The sequence below is a fragment of the Tachysurus vachellii genome, chromosome 20 (genome assembly GCF_030014155.1).
Source record: "Tachysurus vachellii isolate PV-2020 chromosome 20, HZAU_Pvac_v1, whole genome shotgun sequence".
In the NCBI taxonomy this organism is placed as follows: domain Eukaryota; kingdom Metazoa; phylum Chordata; class Actinopteri; order Siluriformes; family Bagridae; genus Tachysurus; species Tachysurus vachellii.
Genome location: NC_083479.1, coordinates 957,501 through 977,336, shown reverse-complemented (window position 1 = coordinate 977,336; position 19,836 = coordinate 957,501). Strand labels below are relative to the sequence as shown.

Below are 19,836 nucleotides of genomic sequence, written 5' to 3'. Positions count from 1 at the left end.
ATCGTGTAATTTGTAGCATAGGGCTGAAGTAAATATGTGTCGTCTGTAAGAATTGTTTTATGCAAATTCTGCCTTTCTAGCAACACCAGTGTGACAACACATTACATCAACATCAACACAATAATGACACGAGGGGTTCACACACTCATACTTCATACTTAGTGTTAACACACACACTCACACTCACTGTTCACAATCACACTCTCACTGTTCATACACTCAGTGTTCATACTCATACAATCAGTGTTTACTCTCTCATCTCTCACACACTCTCTGGTCATACACTCAGTGTTCACACTCTCATCTCTCACACACTCTCTGGTCATACACTCAGTGTTCACACACACTCAGTGTTAACACACACACTCAGTGTTCACACTCTCATCTCTCACACACTCTCTGGTCATACACTCAGTGTTAACACTCACTCTGGTCATACACTCAGTGTTCACACACACTCAGTGTTAACACACAAATCAGTTTTCACACTCACACAATCAGTGTTCACACTCTCACCGGTCATACACTCAGTGTTAACACACATACACTCACACAATCAGTATTCACTGTTTGTCACATACACATACAGAATACAGAGAAATGCTTTTTTAAAAATTTTCACATATCCCAGGTTATTATGAGGTCAGAGCGCAGGGTCAGCCATAGTACGGTGCCCCTGGAGCAGGTGAGGAGCCAACATTGATATCTCAGCAACTTCTGGGCTTGAACCCCTGACCTTCTGCTCAGTAACCCGAAGCCTTAACCACTGAGCCATCATGTCCTCATACAGTGTTAACACACAAACTCACTCAGTGTTCACACTCACACACTCTCTTGTGCTCCTCTGCAGGATTAAAAGTGTTGTCCAATAGATGGCAAGTCAGATCCAAAACCCCATCAGTTCATCAGGTTTCCAAGACGAAGTGTAAAATGTTTAACAATTTCATGTGCAGATCTCTGAGAGTGGGATTATAAATCATTATAAACACTGAGATTGGGATTATAAATCACTATAAACAAAGAAAGTGGGATTATAAATCATTATAAACACTGAGATTAAGATTATAAATCATTATAAACACAAGAGAGTGGGATTATAAATCATTATAAACACTGAGAGCGGGATTATAAATCATTATAAACACTAAGAGTAGGGCATCAGGATGATCAATCAGGACCAGACAGCAGAAGAAGTTGTAGAAGTTGTTTCCTGTCTCCTTCCCACGCAGTCCTGTGTGTAGTTTTGGACACACCTTGTGTGTGTCATTTGAAAGAAAATTGTAGAAAGTGTTTGTTTCATTCACTTCCTGTTTCACTTTGTTCCCTTTCAGTATTCTATCACAGACTGAATGTCTTCTTCACCCGTTTCGGTGGGGAGAGTAATTACTGACACACACCTCCCCCTTCGAAACACAAGGCCACATGCTTGTAGTAATTGTGTGGGTGTTTTTTTTTTGTTTGATTGTTTGTTTTGATGACTTCAGCTCTCAGGAGTTTGCCTGTGATGATAAGGAGAATGTGACGGAAAATAATCTACTTTTAAATGATGCAGTAGTATAATAAACATGCTCTGTAACGTAGCCTGAGGTCGTGTGTGTGTTTGGTGTGTAAACATTTAAACAGGTTGCAGTTCATACTTAAGCTCATTTAATTCGATAATAATTTCATTCTAATTTTACACAAATATTTTTTAATGAGGGGTGCCAATAGTTTCGGTGTTGGCAGTTTTGATTTAATCGAACTCAGCTGGAGGACAGGAAGTGAATATATCACTTTAATCACTGTCACATAAATATATAAATATGTCACATAAATATATATATATATATGTGTGTGTGTGTGTGTGTGTGTGTGTGTGTGTGAGTGTGTGTGTGTGTGTGAGTATGTTTGTGAGTGTGTGTGTGTGAGAGTGTGTGTGTGTGAGTGTGTGTGTGAGTGTGAGTATGTGTGTGAGTATGTGTGTGAGTGTGTGAGTGTGTGTGTGAGTGTGTGAGTGTGTGTGTGAGTGTGTGTGTGTGTGTATGTGTGTGAGTGTGAGTGGATGTGCTTTAACTGTAGCGAGTAAACTGTTTCTTCTCTGACTGGACTTATAGGGAACAAACAGTGTCTGTTAAAACTGGTTTTGCCTGCACACAAACACAAACACAAACACACACACGCACACACACACACACAATTTAACCATCCTTCACATACTCCAATCAGATCTGAGTTGTATCGTGTGGTATGTGAGTACGGAATTTCACACACCATTTCTCTCTCTCTCTCTCTCTCTCTCTCTCTCTCTCTCTCTCTCTCTCTCTCTCACACACACACACACACACACACACACACACACACACACAGTGTATCAGAGACCGGGGCTTTATTAGACACACTTAAATAATTGTTTTGAGTTCCCAGTGAAGTAATCTAAACTGTCAAGGGATGATGACTCACACACACACACACACACACACACACACACACACACACACACACACACACACACTTAGGTACAAGTGTCACATTCAATTTAATTGTACCTGTTAATTATTATTATTATTAATTATTAAAGTTATGTGTAGAAATATTTGAGGTCCTTCAGATCATCGTTTAGATTTATTGTGTGTATGTGTGTGTGTGTGTGTGTGTGTGTGTGTGTGTGTGTGTGTGAGAGAGAGAGAGAGAGAGAGAGAGAGAGAGAGAGAGAGAGAGATGGTTTGTGATAGTGTGTGTAGTCTGGCAACCGTTTTCACACACTTAATAGCCATAAAAACCTGCACAGACATGATTTCAGTTACAGCACATTAACGTCACCTGCATGACACTGACTCAACACTGACACCTAGTGGATAACACACACACACACACACACACACACACACAGAAATTCCACAGCAGTCAGTTTACAATAATACAAATCTATCACTGGTTTATTCAGTAGTAAGATCCCCGTCCCTCCTCAGTCCACGTGTGTATTACAATAAGAAACACAGAGGCCAGGTTAGGAAGCTGTGTGTGTGTGTGTGTGTGTGTGTGTGTGTGTGTGTGTCTCCTCATTGACTTCTGTCATGTCCACAGTAGTCCTGGCTGGTGGAAGACTTTTCCTCTCTTTCCTTTCGGAAGACATGGAATGAATGGACTGGCTTTTGTTTTTTCACTCGGAAGACTCCATCTGTTTGTTTTTTTTGCACAGAAAATAGAATATTTCACCATTTAATATCTTTCCTCATTATTTCAATCAAATGTGCAAGATTTCAGGGTTCATTTCTTTTCATTTCAGAAGGAATCGGATCTTAGCGCAGCGGCGAGATCGCAGTGTTACAAAATGGCCAATCAGATCAGTTTAAATCTGCAAAAATCTGTTTACAAACATGACAGTTACGTATTTACAACAGCAACAATCTATCTGTACAAATCAGCAGCTAAGCAAACAATCGCAGGTTAAAGAGAGGAAATGGAGCAACTCACTAGTTAAGGTTTTGAGGGGCGGGGCCAAGGAAGCATTTCCAGAAAGGGGCAAAAATTGGGCGGGGCTAAAACCAAAAGTTGTCACTAAAGCACTTTGGAGAAGCTTACACACAAAACTATAGATTTAAGATTTAAAAAACAAAATGATCACAATTACAAGTGGTGTGATCACATGGTTACACCCAACACACACACACACACATACACCAAAACACAGCCTTCATCAGACAGGAAGTGAAATACTGGAGTAGGCATATGCTCATATTCAGTTAATGTAATAATATACCACCTTATACTGTACAGCAAGCCCAATATTGTTGTCATGGAAACAGCAAAGTCCGGATGAGACAGATATGTTACGAAGTGTACCGCCTAAACTCTACTAAAGAACTGTTCTGAGGGGCGTGGCCTAATATTCTAATGAGCAGTTCGATTGACGGAAACTACGACGAGACGTCTTGATGTCAATCAAGCAACTAAACACAATGTTTATCCTCTGTAGGTTTGCTGCTGCTCGCTACGTTAGCTTTGTTTGCTACGTTAGCTTTCGCACGCTAGTCAGTTTCTTGAGACATTATTCATGTGATACATCAGAGTGGATCTCATACACACTTGAACTCCGCCCACTTTACCGTTAAAAGGAAAAATTGTGGCTGAATATCAGCACATGCCCATCAGGAAGTCTTCTGTGGACAAAGTGAAGAAACAAAACTCACATAAACCCAAGTGAAAAAAAATCATCCACAGAAAATGAAATGTTAAAATAATAATCAAACTCATTATACACATCATTTCTATACAGTGTAGAAAGATTATTCTAGCTTCATAGGTGAAGGAAGCACCTTAAATCATCATCATCATCATCATCATCATCATCATCATCATCATTAGTTCATCCCTGGAGCTCCATTTGCTCATAGGAGGAATAAATAAATAAATAATATCGTACACATTGTCAATGTCTCTCATATTTCGTCAAAATTGCCTAGCAACATCTGATATATATATCTGTTATATTCCCTTTTGTCTGTGTTCTTTTAATTCTCTGAGATAAACCGTATGAAATTCTTCATTTGTCATAAAAATACAGGATCGTAAAAAAATTCTGTTTCCAGCTCGTTAGCGAACACGACTCGAGGGTGAAGGAAGCGGCGAGCGACCGAACGTGTCCTTGAGACGTCTCTGCACATGGCCTGATTTATGACGGAGAGAGAGAGAGATAGAGAGAGAGAAAGAGTGAGAGAGAGAGTGAGAGAGTGTCCTGAGACGGCCGGAGACGCCGGGGATGATAGGAAATTTGGCCGGGGATAAATCCATGGCCCTGTTCCAATATTGTTTTTACTGCACCCTCGTCGACTCCCTTTCTTCTTCGTGTCCTTGATGACAATCTTTAAGAGCAATTACCGAAGCTGGAGGAGGAACCGTGAGTGGGCGTAACTACGCGGCTACGCGGGAATGTGGCGTCTCATTGGGTGAATTTATAGAAAAGGATCCGTGGAACTTTGTGTTTTTGTGTTGTGGGAATATTCACAATGCTAATCAGGTAACTAACACAAGCTAGGTTTGAAGTATGCTGAGAAAGGTTTGTAGTATTCATGCTAGCTGGCTAAGTGCTCGTGGCTCTGAGCTGCACACACTGATGAGTTTTAACGTTTCATTCGCTACGACTTCTCCCTGTACACTAGACGTGACACCAGCGCTAGTCACCATGACATAACCCAACATTCTATAAGGTGTGTGGGAAGTAGATTCTCTTCCTGTGACGCTCTCTGTCTTTAGGGCAAGTGGACGAGGGCGTGTTAAGTGTTATTGGAACACAGGTCATGTGACTAGGGCGAGGAGGAGATTCCCTTCTGCAGAGTCGCTCCCGAGTTCAACACGTGCTCAGCGTCCTTCTGCTCACAATGCTGTTGTATCGCTCTCCAATTCGCCTTTTACTGATTCAATCGATCGTTACTGCGCTGTTCTCTCTCTCTCTCTCTCTCTCTCTCTCTCTCTCTCTCTCTCAGTCTCTCTGTCTCTCTCTGTCTCTCTCTCTGTCTCTCTCACTCACACACACTGTGCAGGAGTGAAGGTTAATGGACGTTGGATACGCAGAACAAGGATTGGGGAGATTGCTCAGGAAGTGGAGCGTGACTTTAGAGGAAGTGTGTGTGTGTGTGTGTGTGTGTGTGTGTGTGTGTGTGTGTGTGTGTGTGTGTGTGTGTGTGTGTGAATCGTATTTGTCCTTGTGTTCCTCTGACGAACCTCCCCTTCTGCCAGCTCAGCCATGAAAGCAGAGTGTGTGTCATGTTTTCCAATAAAGCAGCACCGCAAATTGTCTCACTCTCTGTGTAAAGTGTACAGTTACACCTAAAACTGTCTCACTCTCTGTACAGTAACACCTAAATCTGTCTCACTCTCTGTACAGTAACACCTAAATCTGTCTCACTCTCTGTACAGTAACACCTAAATCTGTCTCACTCTCTGTACAGTAACACCTAAATCTGTCTCACTCTCTGTACAGTAACACCTAAATCTGTCTCACTCTCTGTACAGTAACACCTAAATCTGTCTCACTCTCTGTACAGTAACACCTAAAACTGTCTCACTCTCTGTACAGTAACACCTAAATCTGTCTCACTCTCTGTACAGTAACACCTAAAACTGTCTCACTCTCTGTACAGTTACACCTAAATCTGTCTCACTCTCTGTACAGTAACACCTAAAACTGTCTCACTCTCTGTACAGTTACACCTAAATCTGTCTCACTCTCTGTACAGTAACACCTAAAACTGTCTCACTCTCTGTACAGTAACACCTAAAACTGTCTCACTCTCTGTACAGTAACACCTAAAACTGTCTCACTCTCTGCACAGTTACACCTAAATCTGTCTCACTCTCTGTACAGTAACACCTAAAACTGTCTCACTCTCTGTACAGTAACACCTAAAACTGTCTCACTCGCTAGTAAATTCAAGGAAAGCCTAAAACTGTCTCACACTTGGGACTAAAACTATAATAAGACCTAAACCTGTCTCACTCTCCACACTATGAACAAAACCTAAAGCTGTCTTCCTGTCTGTCTCTCTCTCTCTCTGAGCAGCTTCACATCTTCACTTCAGTCTGAAACACTCTGTCATTTACACGCCTCTTTCCACACACGCACACACAACTTACTCATTGACCTTGTGACCTTTGCATGACCTTCAAACCATCCAGCTCTATTTGTGACCTCAAACTTACTACAACTCACTTTTTTCAGCTTCAGAACCCTTTGCATCAACTTTCTGAGACGTTCTCTATGACGTTCCTTCCGACGTTCAGCGACGTTCTTGTGACTCATTTGATGTCCCTACACTTGTGGGACCTTTGACCTTGACATGACCTCGTATCCTCTCTGCTCTATCTGCGGACACGTCTCCTGACCTGCCATAACATTTGATGACTTTCAAAAACCCTTTGCACCTTCCTTTAACGTTCTGTGACATCATACAGTAAACCGGTTCTCTCGACATGCTCCACGTGACTCTCGGGCTTTCATCTGTAGAAGAACTTCACATAACACAATAGATTCCCGTATCCAGATTAAAGTACGTTAATCCGCAGGATTATTCTGAGACAGCCTGAGCGCGATGTTCACCACACGTTCCTCTCTTCACATCTCCAGCCTCCAACATCTCAGACACTGTTCTGTTTTTTCATCACACACAGCAGCAATGAGCTCGGAAGGACAACCTTCTGTTGTGCTGCTGTTTTGCTAGTGTGTGCGTGTGTGTGTCACTCCTGCTAATCCTCTCACAGCATTTAACACACACACGCACACACTAGCAAAACAGCAGCATGTCAATAAACCCTGCAAAGCGCTAATCGTTTCTGACGGACTTCGGTCCGACGTTCCCATGATGCATCGTGAACAATATAAGCAATCATGACTGAAATCCGCGGAAAGAATGGGATCATGGAGTTAGCGCGGTGGAATAACGTCGCCGTATTCGGCTCTGATTAAAACCATAAAGAAAACGTTTAAACGTTTGAAAAACTGAATTGCGAAGCTCTAAATTTGGAAACAGTGAAACAGCGCTAGCATGGCTATTACCTCCTCAGGTCCCCCTCCCGCACCAATTCACCCCCCGTCCTCCTCTACCGCCTCCCACCATTTTCCCGGTCTTTTCATTCTGCATTCATTTTCCGCTGGTGATGGAGAGCGTATTGGGATTTTAACTAGCGTTCCTGTTAGCCTTTAGTGCTGGTGGCTAGCTGAATATATCCTGATGTTTTACCGTGAGGGAAAAAAAAAGCTACAATTCAACGTTTAACACATCACAGAAGGAGCGTTTGGTGCTAGCTAAAGTTCTCACAGGAGCTTATGGCTTGCTAGATGTCTTGGCTAACCAGGACGTCCTATTTTTTTTTTTTTTATGATGATGAGCTTTTCTTCAGTGAAGACATACCGTTAATAAGCTTCAGCATGAAAATTGTTTAAAGAAAAGAAGTGTTCTGTGGAACCTGTCACCCGTTTTATATTTCTGTCACGTGGTAATTCAGTTAAAAATGGAAAAGTGTTTGGTCTCCACTGTAATTCGTCCCTGGTATAAATTCACCAATGTGCGAACGCCTTATTTGGTATTGAGGTGTGTTATGATGATGTTATGCAAGAACACAGAGAATCGTGTCGCATATCAGAGACGCTGCTTAGCAGAGTCAGAGCCTACCTCATGCTAATGGATGCTAAGTCTAATGCTAATCACGAGAGGCTAAGCCTTTACGCTTCTCTCTTTCGCGCACACAAACACACACTTTATGTTCAGTACGGACACAAAAAAATGTGTTAAAATAAACAATAAACGTGAAAATAAACAAAACATCCGGCCGCCGTATCACTTAAGTGGAACAGGATGATGACACGTTACGTAGAAGCCTGTTGACGGCGGCCATGTTGTTCCGCAGGACTGTTGCATGCTGGGAAATGTATGTGTTGAAGTGTAGGAATGAGGAAGCTCATGCTGAACCAGAAGGAGGGAAGACGTGGGGTTCTCCTCTCACAGGACTCATCGTGACACCTCGCAGAATCTGAGAACTTTCTGGTGTAGTGCATGATGGGAAATCCTGGAGTTGTCAGAGTTCTCTGAGTTGCATCTCCCTCTCCCCCTGATCTCCCTGTGTTATAAGGAAGCGTCGGACCTTTGCGCAACGTTGCGTTCATTCTGGGGCGAGTCTGACGTCTTGGCCGTCTTCCGAGGCGGGCTCTGCTCCGACTCCAGCTCGTGCAACGAAGGTTCCTTATACATGGCAACTGGGGAAAGATGAGGTAACCATAGCAACTGGGGGTACAATGGTGTGAACAATGTGACTCTATTACTTTTGGCTTGTTAGCACCTAGTTTTGTCTTGGCTCTGAATTAAACATGACATAGACTGACCTTCGATGACCTTGGGGAGAAAGTGGGCGGCGCCTTTGGTCTTCTTCACCCGGTTGCCCTTCATGACCTGGCCGTCGCGGTTGATGCCGATGTACCACGAGCGACCCGACTGGCTCTGACGGTACAGCATGGACGAGTACGTCACATAGTAGTTCTCGAACACGCTCTCTTTAAACTTACACTCTGGGTTAAAGTGTTCCTAAAAAAAAAAAGAATTAAAAACTGAAATTAGATCATTCAAAGTGGGCGGAGCTAATTCAGCCTAAACCTTAATGGATACTTTCAGTGAAGGCTATAAAACAAAAGCTAATCAAGTGAAAGTTCACCTAGTGAGTGAAGGCTAACCGAGTAAACAGACTATAACTTACACACAAAGTTAAACACAGCAAGAGAAACTGAGCTGATGCCAAGAAAAGAAATCAATAAAAATAAAGCCGACTCAGCAAACAGAAGCTCAGCTCTCGAGTGAAACGTAAACAAACTCTTAGTGTCAAAGAATCCAGTTTATAATGAAACACTGCAACAACTGGTAGCGAAAGAAATGGAAAGGTGTAAAAGTACGCAATTAAAAAAGTCATCATTTTTTAATAAATAAATAAAAATTGTGTGTGTGTGAGATGCTCACAATTCTCGACCACTTGAGTGGATGTTCTAATCCTACATCTGACAGGAAAAATAAAGAGTTGTGATCTGCAGTAGCTTCGCTTCCTGTCACTCCATCATCCATTCTGAAACTTCAATTTACAGAGTAAACGAGTCAGCACTCCGTCCATTACTCCATCCATCCATCCATCCATCCATCCATCCATGAACTGATGGAGTTATGGAGTGATGGAGTGATTGAGTGAAGAAGTAATGGAGTTATGGAGTGAAGGACTGCTGGAGTGATGACGTGAAGACACTCGTCCTGAAACACTCTTCTTTCTCTACATTTCCGTCTCCATCACATTCTTCAGTAAGAGTTTGATTGCAGATCAGGAGGAGAGATGGAGAGATGGCGTGATGGAGTGATAGATAACATTGTGATCGGTTCTCAGGTGGTGATCGATGATCTCTGACAGTAAAGCAGCTGCTCTTCACAGATTTATAAGAACGCACTCGCTATAGTACTTCGCTCATATAAGAAGAGGAGACGTGTGCGTATGATGTGGTGAAGGAGTCTCCAGTATCAGCTCTGTGGACCAGTCAGTGGTGAAGCTGGAACGTTCTCCACATCTTCAGGACAGAGGAGTTTTCTCAGTGACACTGCTAGCTGTGATCTGGTGAAGGTGATAGTTTGTAGCTGCTCTAACATACAACTAAACATCTAGCAGATCCGTTTTTGACCCTGAGCACTTTGACGACGGCGAGCTATAAGACGATGCTGGAGAGATTTGTGAGAGCAGATGAATGCAATGCCCCCTTGTGGAGAATCCTTGTCCTGACGTGAGCGTGTGAGTTAAACGTGAGGACCAACGTCCTGCGCATGTTATAAAAATGGCCGAACTGCATCTCCCGGCAGATTGGATCTTAATGAAACGATTAGAGAGATTAGAGCATGTGGTGCAGCCTTCTGACCTTCTCTCTCTCTCTCTCTCTCTCTCTCTCTCTCTCTCTCTCTCTGTGGTGTTTGATTACATCTCTAAGTGAATGTCCTCTGTGTTCATAAGCTAGGCGTCTGAAACACTAGAAGTGTGTCTCTGAAACCGTCTGCAGATCACCCCCGAAATCTAAACACTGAACACTGAACTGAACACTGTGTGTTAATAATAATTAAGGAATAAAACACACACACGCGCCGTCATGATGTTACAGGAAAATAACGGACAGCAAGCTGGGGCGAAGGAGCCGAGTCGCCGTCACACCTCTCTGAGGATGAGGATTTTCTTACAAGAGAACATTTCTCACTGGAGACTCCTTCCTCAGAGGTTCACCTCGTTTCTAAACCTGCTTCAATCGTCACTTATTAACTGCCGAATCGTCCTCAAAAATCATATAAATCATGTAATTAGAAAGGTTTGTGTGTGTGTGGGTGTGTGTGTGTGTGTGTGTGTGTGTATTACAATTACTTAAAAGATTAATTACATAAAGTGGCACTGTGTAAAAGCTACATGACCTAACAAAATAATCCAGAAACTGCTCCTTTTTATATTATCAAACTACTCTGTGTGTGTGTGTGTGTGTGTGTGTGTGTGTGTGTGTGTGTGTGTGTTTTCTCTGACACGTCTCTGTATTAAACGTCACCCTGTACTCACTCAGGCTCAGCAGCGTGTGTAAAGCGTCGCTCCTGATAAACTCCATTAAACAGATAAAACTGAAAAGCTCGAAGCTACGACGTCACGTCTGTCACGTCCCTCCATCAATACACTTCTTTCTTTTTTCGTTCAGCGAGCATGAAATTGACAGACAGAGGCGTGTAGGTCTAATCGTCCCACAAATCTCTCCTCCTCTTCCTCCTCCTCTTCATCTTTTTCATCCTCCTCTGACAGGGATAAAAAGAATCACCTTCTCAAAGTCAGAAACACTTCACGATCAAATAAAGACAGACAGAAACCCGAGGCTTAGAACGTTGGCCTCACAGCTCCAGGGTTGGGGGTTCGATTCCCACCTCCATCTTGTGTGTGTGGAGTTTGCATGTTCTCCCCGTGCCTCGGGGGTTTCCTCCGGGTACTCCGGTTTCCTCCCCAGGTCCAAAGACATGCATGGTAGGTTGATTGGCATCTCTGGAAAATTGTCCGTAGTGTGTGATTGTGTGAGTGAATGAGAGTGTGTGTGTGCGTGTGTGTGTGCCCTGTGATGGGTTGGCACTCCATCCAGGGTGTATCCTGCCTTGATGCCCGATGACGCCTGAGATAGGTAGTTCGGGTTAGCGGTAGAAGATGAGTGAGTGAGTGAGAGAAACCCGAGGCAGGAATGTGAAATACTTCATGGAAGGAGTCTCCAGTGTCAGAGTAAGTCAGGCCCCTGAGGAAGTAGCCTTTGCTATAGAAACCATAAGGTATCCGAGCGAGTGCAGTAAATATAAAGCTGCTCTACTGCCAGTGAGAACGAATCACCACCTGACCACCGATTACAATCCAGCTGTGTTTGTGTTTGCGTGTGTAAGATATACAGCTGGGTTTCTGTTTAATAACGCTGTAATTATGAAAGCGTCCGATTCCAATCAAGCTAATGAGAACATTAGATGTCCTTCAGTGAGCTGTGTAATTCATCACACCTGCTGGAATCAAAAACAATGTGACTTCTAGCCTGGAAGATTCCACCAACCGGTGAGCTCCAGAGTTTTCCGAGATAAGTTATTCGTCATTAACGTTGGAACCTTCAGCAGACACCCCTGAGCTGCAGAATTCTGGCTTCTGATTGGTAGGAAATCACTGATTTATTGCACAGGGAGTTTTATTCATAGATAATTGTTAAGAAATTCAGTCTAATATTTCATTCCACATGAAACCTTTTCTGAAAGATGAACTAACTTTTGAAGAATCAAACGAGTCACCAACTCTATTATGACTCTTCAGAAATTCACCTAAAAGAGTCGACTCAGAGTCGATTCATTCAAAATCGATACATTACATCAATTTCCTTTTCTCCTTTATCCCCATTCTCTCTCTGTGTGTCTCTCTCTCTGTCTCTCTCTCTCTCTGTCTCTCTCTCTCTCTCTCTCTCTCTCTCTCTCTCGGTCTCTCTCTCTCTCTCTCTCTCTCTCTCTCTCTCTCTCTGTCAGGAGCTTGGCAAGTTCCTTGACCAGACCACAGAGGGGGGAGGGGGTTGAGGCTATAAGGTGTTTTCTCATCGCCCTCCCTATTGTTTCTGGGGGGACGGGGGACGGGACGTCCTTTCCTGTCCCATGTTCCCGCCATCTCACCTGTTCCTTGTTTACCTTGACTGGCTGCCTTATGTATGTCTGTCTGTCTTGTTCTCTTTGTTTTTGTGAGTAATTGTTAATAACGATGTTGCCATCTTCAGGTTATGTTTTGTTTATTACATGGAGCTTTCATACCATGGTCATGTTCAGGTTTTATGTTACATGTCATTTTTGTTTTGTTTTGTTTCCTTAATAAAATGCTGTACACACTCAAATCCTGCAATTGGGTCTGATTCGCTACTGCGGGCGATCGAGCCTATGGCAGAGATCTGGGTTCGATACCCACCATTGGTGGCGTACGTCCGTGAACATTACTCTCTCTCACACTCTCTCTCACACTCTCTCTCTCCCTCTTACTCACTCTCTCACTTCTTTTCTTTTCTCTCTCTCTTATGTCCTCATCTACTTTTTGTCCTGTATCTGTACTTTTATTTATTTTTTTTCAGACACACACACACACACACACACACACACACACACACACACAAGCAAGAGAAGCTTAGTGAGCTTTCTCTCTCTCCCTCTCTCGCTCTCTCTCGCTCTCTCTCGCTCTCTCTTGCTCTCGCTGCCTTCCTTTATTCTCTTTTTTCTCTTTGCCAGGATTGAAGTGATTGCGTCTAAGCTCTATGCGTTGTCCTGAATCTCAATACACTTCACAGAGCCAAAAGAAACACACACACACACACACACACACACACACACACACACACGCACACTCAAGTAAATCATATCGAATCCCAAGGCATTTATTTTTTCTTTTTCTATTTGATATTTAAAAAATGATGAAAGTAAAAAAAATCTTTTTCTCTCTCTTTTTTCTCTATCTCAATCTCTCTCTCTCTCTCTCTCTCTCTCTCTCTCTCTCTCTCTCTCTCTCTCTCTCTCTTTCTCTCTGAGGGTGTTTCCACACTGAATGATGATTATTGAAATGGGTCAGGACGAAGAGATGTAGCACTATTTTTATCAAGAAGCCATTTGAGTCCTCAGGTAGCAGAGCCACACACACACACACACAGACACACACACACACACCTTGGGTGAGGAGTTTCCCTTAACATCACAAACAAAAAGGAAAATAATATAAAACATAAAAATACCTTCACACACACACAAACACACACAAACACACATAAACAGACACACACACACACACACACACACACACACACACACAGGCATACAGTCTATACATATAATGAACTTATGAAGATTTCAGCACCACGGACAGCTCCACTGTCGCTCTCAATCCTGTTCCTCGGTCATTTCACGCACAGTGTGACATCACTCCAACTCTCTGCCTTCAGACTTAGGCCACACCCCTTTCTGAGTCATGACATACCAGGTGACATCCCCAACACCACAGGGTGTGACTTACAGAGGTGTAGAGGTAGCCCTCGCTGTTCATGCCCATGTACAGCCCCGTCTTCGCCCCCTGAATGGCCACAATCCTCAGACCCACAGGAATCAAGTTGAACTGAGCTGAAACGCACACACACACACACACACACACAAATATATTTAGTAAAAACAGCAAAATCTCCCTTCTCTCCTTATCCAATCAATAAAACATTAAATAAACAAATGTTATGGCCGAGTGTCAGTAACTCTTGTCTGACGCTCAGCGATCTGCACATAATCCTGCTAGTTTATCAAGTGTTAATATCTGAATAAAGCTCCAGTCAGGTTTATTAAACAAACCTAGTGTGTTATATTTTATACATGATGTAATGAAACAGGGATTCACCGTGACCTCTGAGTTCACATGTGTCCACACTCCGATACTGTACACACACACACACACACATCAGCTGCAGTGTGTGAGAGTGGTGTGAGCTGCTGAGGTGTAAAACATTTGGCAGGATTTTACACACACACACACACACATACACACACATAGGCAAGCATTGACAGAGTTCCAGCTCCGAGCTCTCAAATTAATTATCACAAAAAAAAAACACTGACAGAAGGACAAGACAAGGCGAGATAGAGAGAACACAGGCAGAGTCACAGAGAGAATACGGGTGGAGACAGACACAGAGAGGACACCGAGAGGACACAGAGAACACGGGTGGAGACACAGAGAGAATACGGGTGGAGACAGACACAGAGAGAACACAGAGAGGACACAGAGAACACGGGTGGAGACACAGAGAGAATACGGGTGGAGACAGACACAGAGAGAGATACAGAGAGACACAGAAAGGATGTGAACAGAGCCAGAGGGAGAATGTGGGCAGAGACACACATGGAGAACACGGGTGGAGACAGGGTGGAAAAGTCTTTGCAGTTGTCCTTAACCACACACATACACACACACAAACACACACTTACAGAAGGAGCTGCTCTCGTCCCTTGTGCCGTCCATGGTTCCATCTGGTTGCATCTGGAGGTAAAAGCCATGCTGACTGTACAGGCGTGTGACGATCCCTTTTAGCTGAGGCTCTGTGAAACACATACACACACACACACACACACACACACACACACACACACACACACACACACACACACAATGTAAAGTTTCTAGATGAAACATGCCCTACAGTCTCTCTCCTGGAACATTAAAGGTGATTTCAGTCTAAATTTACAGGTAGTAGACAGTATGATTGACAGGTGAATAGACACGCCTCCTGGTCCTGATTGGTCAGATCTCAGTGGTTCATGACACAGGTTTCATGTATTTACAGTCAGGATCAGCAGAGAGAAGAGAAACTTCAGCATGTATTAATCATTTAAAAATCACTGGCTGCACCTTTAAACCCATGTGGCTATTGCCCATTAGCCTCCTGTCATTACTCCCAGAGTGAAAAGCAGCTCGTGTTCTGAGCTATAAAAGATGGATTAGCATCAGGAGAGTGTTGGTGACCGAGGGAACAGGAGGAGAACGGAGCCTGAATGTTTTATGAGCTGCGTCCCTCAGGACTATTATGTGTTCATTCGAGAAAGCAAAGAGGACAAAAACAGAGACGTGACCATTTTCCCTCGCGCTTTATCTGAGTGTTAACACTGATCATCATCATGAACACTGGACCAAGGAGGTGATGAATGCTCTGGAACGTCACAGCTTTATATTATTGCACTCACTCTGATACCTTATGGTTTCTATAGTAACGGCTACTTCACAGGGATGTGTGCAGTGGCTACAGTGGTTTTCTGTATAGTGAAGGAGGCGGGGCCTATATGTAAAAGTTTGTCTGTTCAAAAAAAGGAGGTGTGGCCTCTGTGTGTGCATCTTAGCCTTAAGGAAAGAGGTGTGGCTTTTGTGTCTGTCCTAAAGGAGGTGGTGTGGCATCTGTGTGTCAGTTCTAAAGGAGGCGTGGCTTCTGTGTGTATCAGTTCTAAAGGAGGCGTGGCCTCTGTGTGTATCAGATCTAAAGTAGGCGTGGCCTCTGTGTGTATCAGTTCTAAAGATTTATTCTTGTTCATGTTTACTGTGACTTTGAATTCTCTTTCTCTTTACTAAACTCCTACTTCTCCCTTCTGCTCTTTTCGCTTCATTAGCACACTGGAATCCTTCTTTACTTTGTGTGTGTGTGTGTGTGTGTGTGTGTGTGAGCTATTTCAGCTTCCCCATCCTGACGTAAGAGCCATTAGGCTTCATGAATTACAGGCATTAATGAGAGTCATTATTCTCTCACACACCAGCGAGTGAAGCAAATTATTTGTATCGTTCGTGTTTATCGGGACTCATTTTCTACTCGGATGAGGGAGGTGATGAGCGAGAGAGAGAGGGAGAGAGAGAGAAAGAAAGAGAGATAGACAGAGTGAGAGAGTGACGAAAGGGACTGCAGAGAGCTGCATGAAGATTGAGGGGAAATGGGGAATAGAAACTAGAAAGAAAAGATACAGAGTGAGAGAAGAAGAGCAGAAATGATCAGTTTCAGGGAGAGAAATCGAATATTTTTGCAGCATTTTATTAAAACATTATTTTCTGAATTAAAGTATTTATTAAAAAACTAAACTAATGTCTTCACATTAAAATAAAGCTTTTCATTTTAATATCAAACATCTTTAAATAGATGAAGTTTTACTCACATAAATAATGACCCCTGAAGAACCTTTTCTTCTATTGGTTTGACGATTAGAATGAAAGTATTTAAAAAACCTCACATACAGAAAGCACCGTGATCAACTGGCACCATCAGCGGCACATGAAGCAGTGGAGCAGCATCACTGTTACCATAGAAACCTTAAAGCAGTGTGAACTCTTCTGTCCTGAAGATGTGAGGGTAAACAGTGCTGACACTGGAGACTCCTTTACCACGTTATGTCCGTGTGACAGTGTGACAGTGTGACAGTGTGACATGCGAAGGGACCATTGTGTACTTAAGGCTTTTCATGGAACTGTTCCTTTAAAGCTCACTGCAGTAACCTGAGGATGACCCACGCTGACGGATGGACGTTTGACCGGATCGATTCACACTCCACACGTTAACCTTGATGGTGTCCTGCGCTTTTGTCTGTGTGTGTGTGTGTGTGTGTGTGTGTGTGTGTGTGTGTGTGTGTGTAAAGCGCTGCAGCTCCATCTCGTCTTATCTGGATTAGAAAGCGATGTAATTACGGGCTCCACTCCGCCGAGCAGCCGAGGGCATTTCTCACACCATCATCCGAGTGGAGCTCAGAGACAGGGGGCTTCCCTCAGTGTGGATGAAACATATGCAGCTTCCTACCAATCCCCACTCTCCATCTGTTCACTCTCTCTCTCTCACCCTCTCTCTCTCTCTCTCTCTCTCTCTCTCTCTCTCTCTCTCTCTCTCTCTCTCTCTCTCTCTCACCCTCTCACCCTCTCTCTCCCTCTCTAACATTTCCCTTATGATCACAAGCCGTGAAATTCAACACTGCGCTGCAGTAGTATGAACACTACCCTGGTGTTATGATGCTTTTATGCGGACGTTATGAAGTTAATGACGACTCGGGTTCAAATATCACTTCAGTGTTTTGGTGGCAGAGTTTAAACACCTTTACACACAAACACTCCCCTTTAAACACCTTTACACACAAACACTCCCCTTTAAACACCTTTACACACAAACACTCCCCTTTAAACACCTTTACACACAAACACTCCCCTTTAAACACCGTTACACATAAACACTTCCCTTTAAACACCTTTACACACAAACACTCCCCTTTAAACACCGTTACACATAAACACTTCCCTTTAAACACCTTTACACACAAACACTCCCCTTTAAACACCTTTACACACAAACACTCCCCTTTAAACACCTTTACACACAAACACTTCCCTTTAAACACCTTTACACACAAACACTCCCCTTTAAACACCTTTACACACAAACACTTCCCTTTAAACACCTTTACACACAAATACTCCCCTTTAAACACCTTTACACACAAATACTCCCCTTTAAACACCTTTACACACAAACACTCCCCTTTAAACACCTTTACACACAAACACTCCCCTTTAAACACCTTTACACACAAACACTTCCCTTTAAACACCTTTACACACAAACACTCCCCTTTAAACACCTTTACACACAAACACTCCCCTTTAAACACCTTTACACATAAACACTTCCCTTTAAACACCTTTACACACACACTTCCCTTTAAACACCTTTACACACAAACACTCCACTTTAAACACCTTTACACACAAACACTCCGCTTTAAACACCTTTACACATAAACACTTCCCTTTAAACACCCTTACACACAAACACTTCCCTTTAAACACCCTTACACACAAACACTTCCCTTTAAACACCTTTACACACAAACACTCCGCTTTAAACACCTTTACACACAAATACTCCCCTTTAAACACCTTTACACATAAACACTTCCCTTTAAACACCCTTACACACAAACACTTCCCTTTAAACACCCTTACACACAAACACTTCCCTTTAAACACCTTTACACACAAACACTCCGCTTTAAACACCTTTACACACAAATACTCCCCTTTAAACACCTTTACACACAAACACTTCCCTTTAAACACCCTTACACACAAACACTTCCCTTTAAACACCCTTACACACAAACACTTCCCTTTAAACACCTTTACACACAAACACTTCCCTTTAAACACCTTTACACACAAACACTTCCCTTTAAACACCCTTACACACAAATACTCCGCTTTAAACACCTTTACACACAAACACTTCCCTTTAAACACCTTTACACACAAACACTCCTCTTTAAACACCTTTACACACAAATACTCCTCTTTAAACACCTTTACACACAAACACTCCCCTTTAAACACCTTTACACATAAACACTTCCCTTTAAACACCTTTACACATAAACACTCTTCTCTAACCTGACACACTGGTGCTGGTGTTTGTCCTGTGTAGTGAATAGGACGTGTAATTTGGGGACTCACTTTAACATTAGCAGTGATGAGTGTCTATTTAAAGTCTATTTAAAACACTCACTCGTTCTTCTCCGTAAATTAGTGTGTTACACAGGGCTCCTATGTACGGAACAGACATGTGCTGGGAACTGGACAAATGTAAGAGCTCCACTTCCTGAAAGTTCGAGTGAGACGTTTCCATCAGTTCTGTCGGTGCTTTCAGCGTTTATGAATATTAAAATGAATCATTATCGGGAAACAGGAAGCAGAGTCAAACCTCTCGGGGTGAAGATGAATGAAAGGTTTCTGTCGTGTCTCTCATAGGTCTGGATTTCCATCTGTGTGTGTCTCAGTGTGTGAGCCTTAGAGGAACAGGTAGTGTTGGGACGTGTCCAGTAAGATGAGTGCGATAGGGTCGATACCCTATACAGTATAATAAGGTGAATGTGTTTGGATTGGGACACGCCCACACTGGACCGAGAGGTCTGCTGTGTTGTTCATGCTGCAGTAGTAGTGATCAGGGTGTGTGGATTTGTTCGGTGGAACTGCAACAGCGCCAGTGATTAGGAAGCAGAAATTAATTAAGATATTTTAGTGTTAAATATTATTTAGCAGTGAGGATGATGATGATGATGATGATGATGATGATGAAGATGTTAATGAGCTGAACACACAGCATAGATGACGCTGATAATGATTAGCTTGCTGTGATTTAGCCTGCACTGTTCTACAGGAAGAAAGTGAGAGAATTGCGACCGTGTGTGTGTGTGTGTGTGTGTGTGTGTGTGTGTGTGTGTGTGT

General features: G+C 43.0%; 1 protein-coding gene across 1 annotated transcript in view; it reads right to left on the bottom strand.

Moving 5' to 3' along the window:
• Positions 1-8,597: 8,597 nt before the first annotated feature.
• Positions 8,598-19,836, bottom strand: part of fgf11b (fibroblast growth factor 11b) — a 17,468-nt gene continuing 6,229 nt past the window's right edge. The window contains exons 2-5 of the mRNA XM_060896579.1: positions 15,030-15,140; positions 14,074-14,177; positions 8,855-9,053; positions 8,598-8,728 (exon numbers count right to left, since the gene is read on the bottom strand). Of these exons, the coding sequence (XP_060752562.1) occupies positions 8,598-8,728; positions 8,855-9,053; positions 14,074-14,177; positions 15,030-15,140 (545 nt within the window). The remainder of the gene's footprint in view (positions 8,729-8,854; positions 9,054-14,073; positions 14,178-15,029; positions 15,141-19,836) is intronic.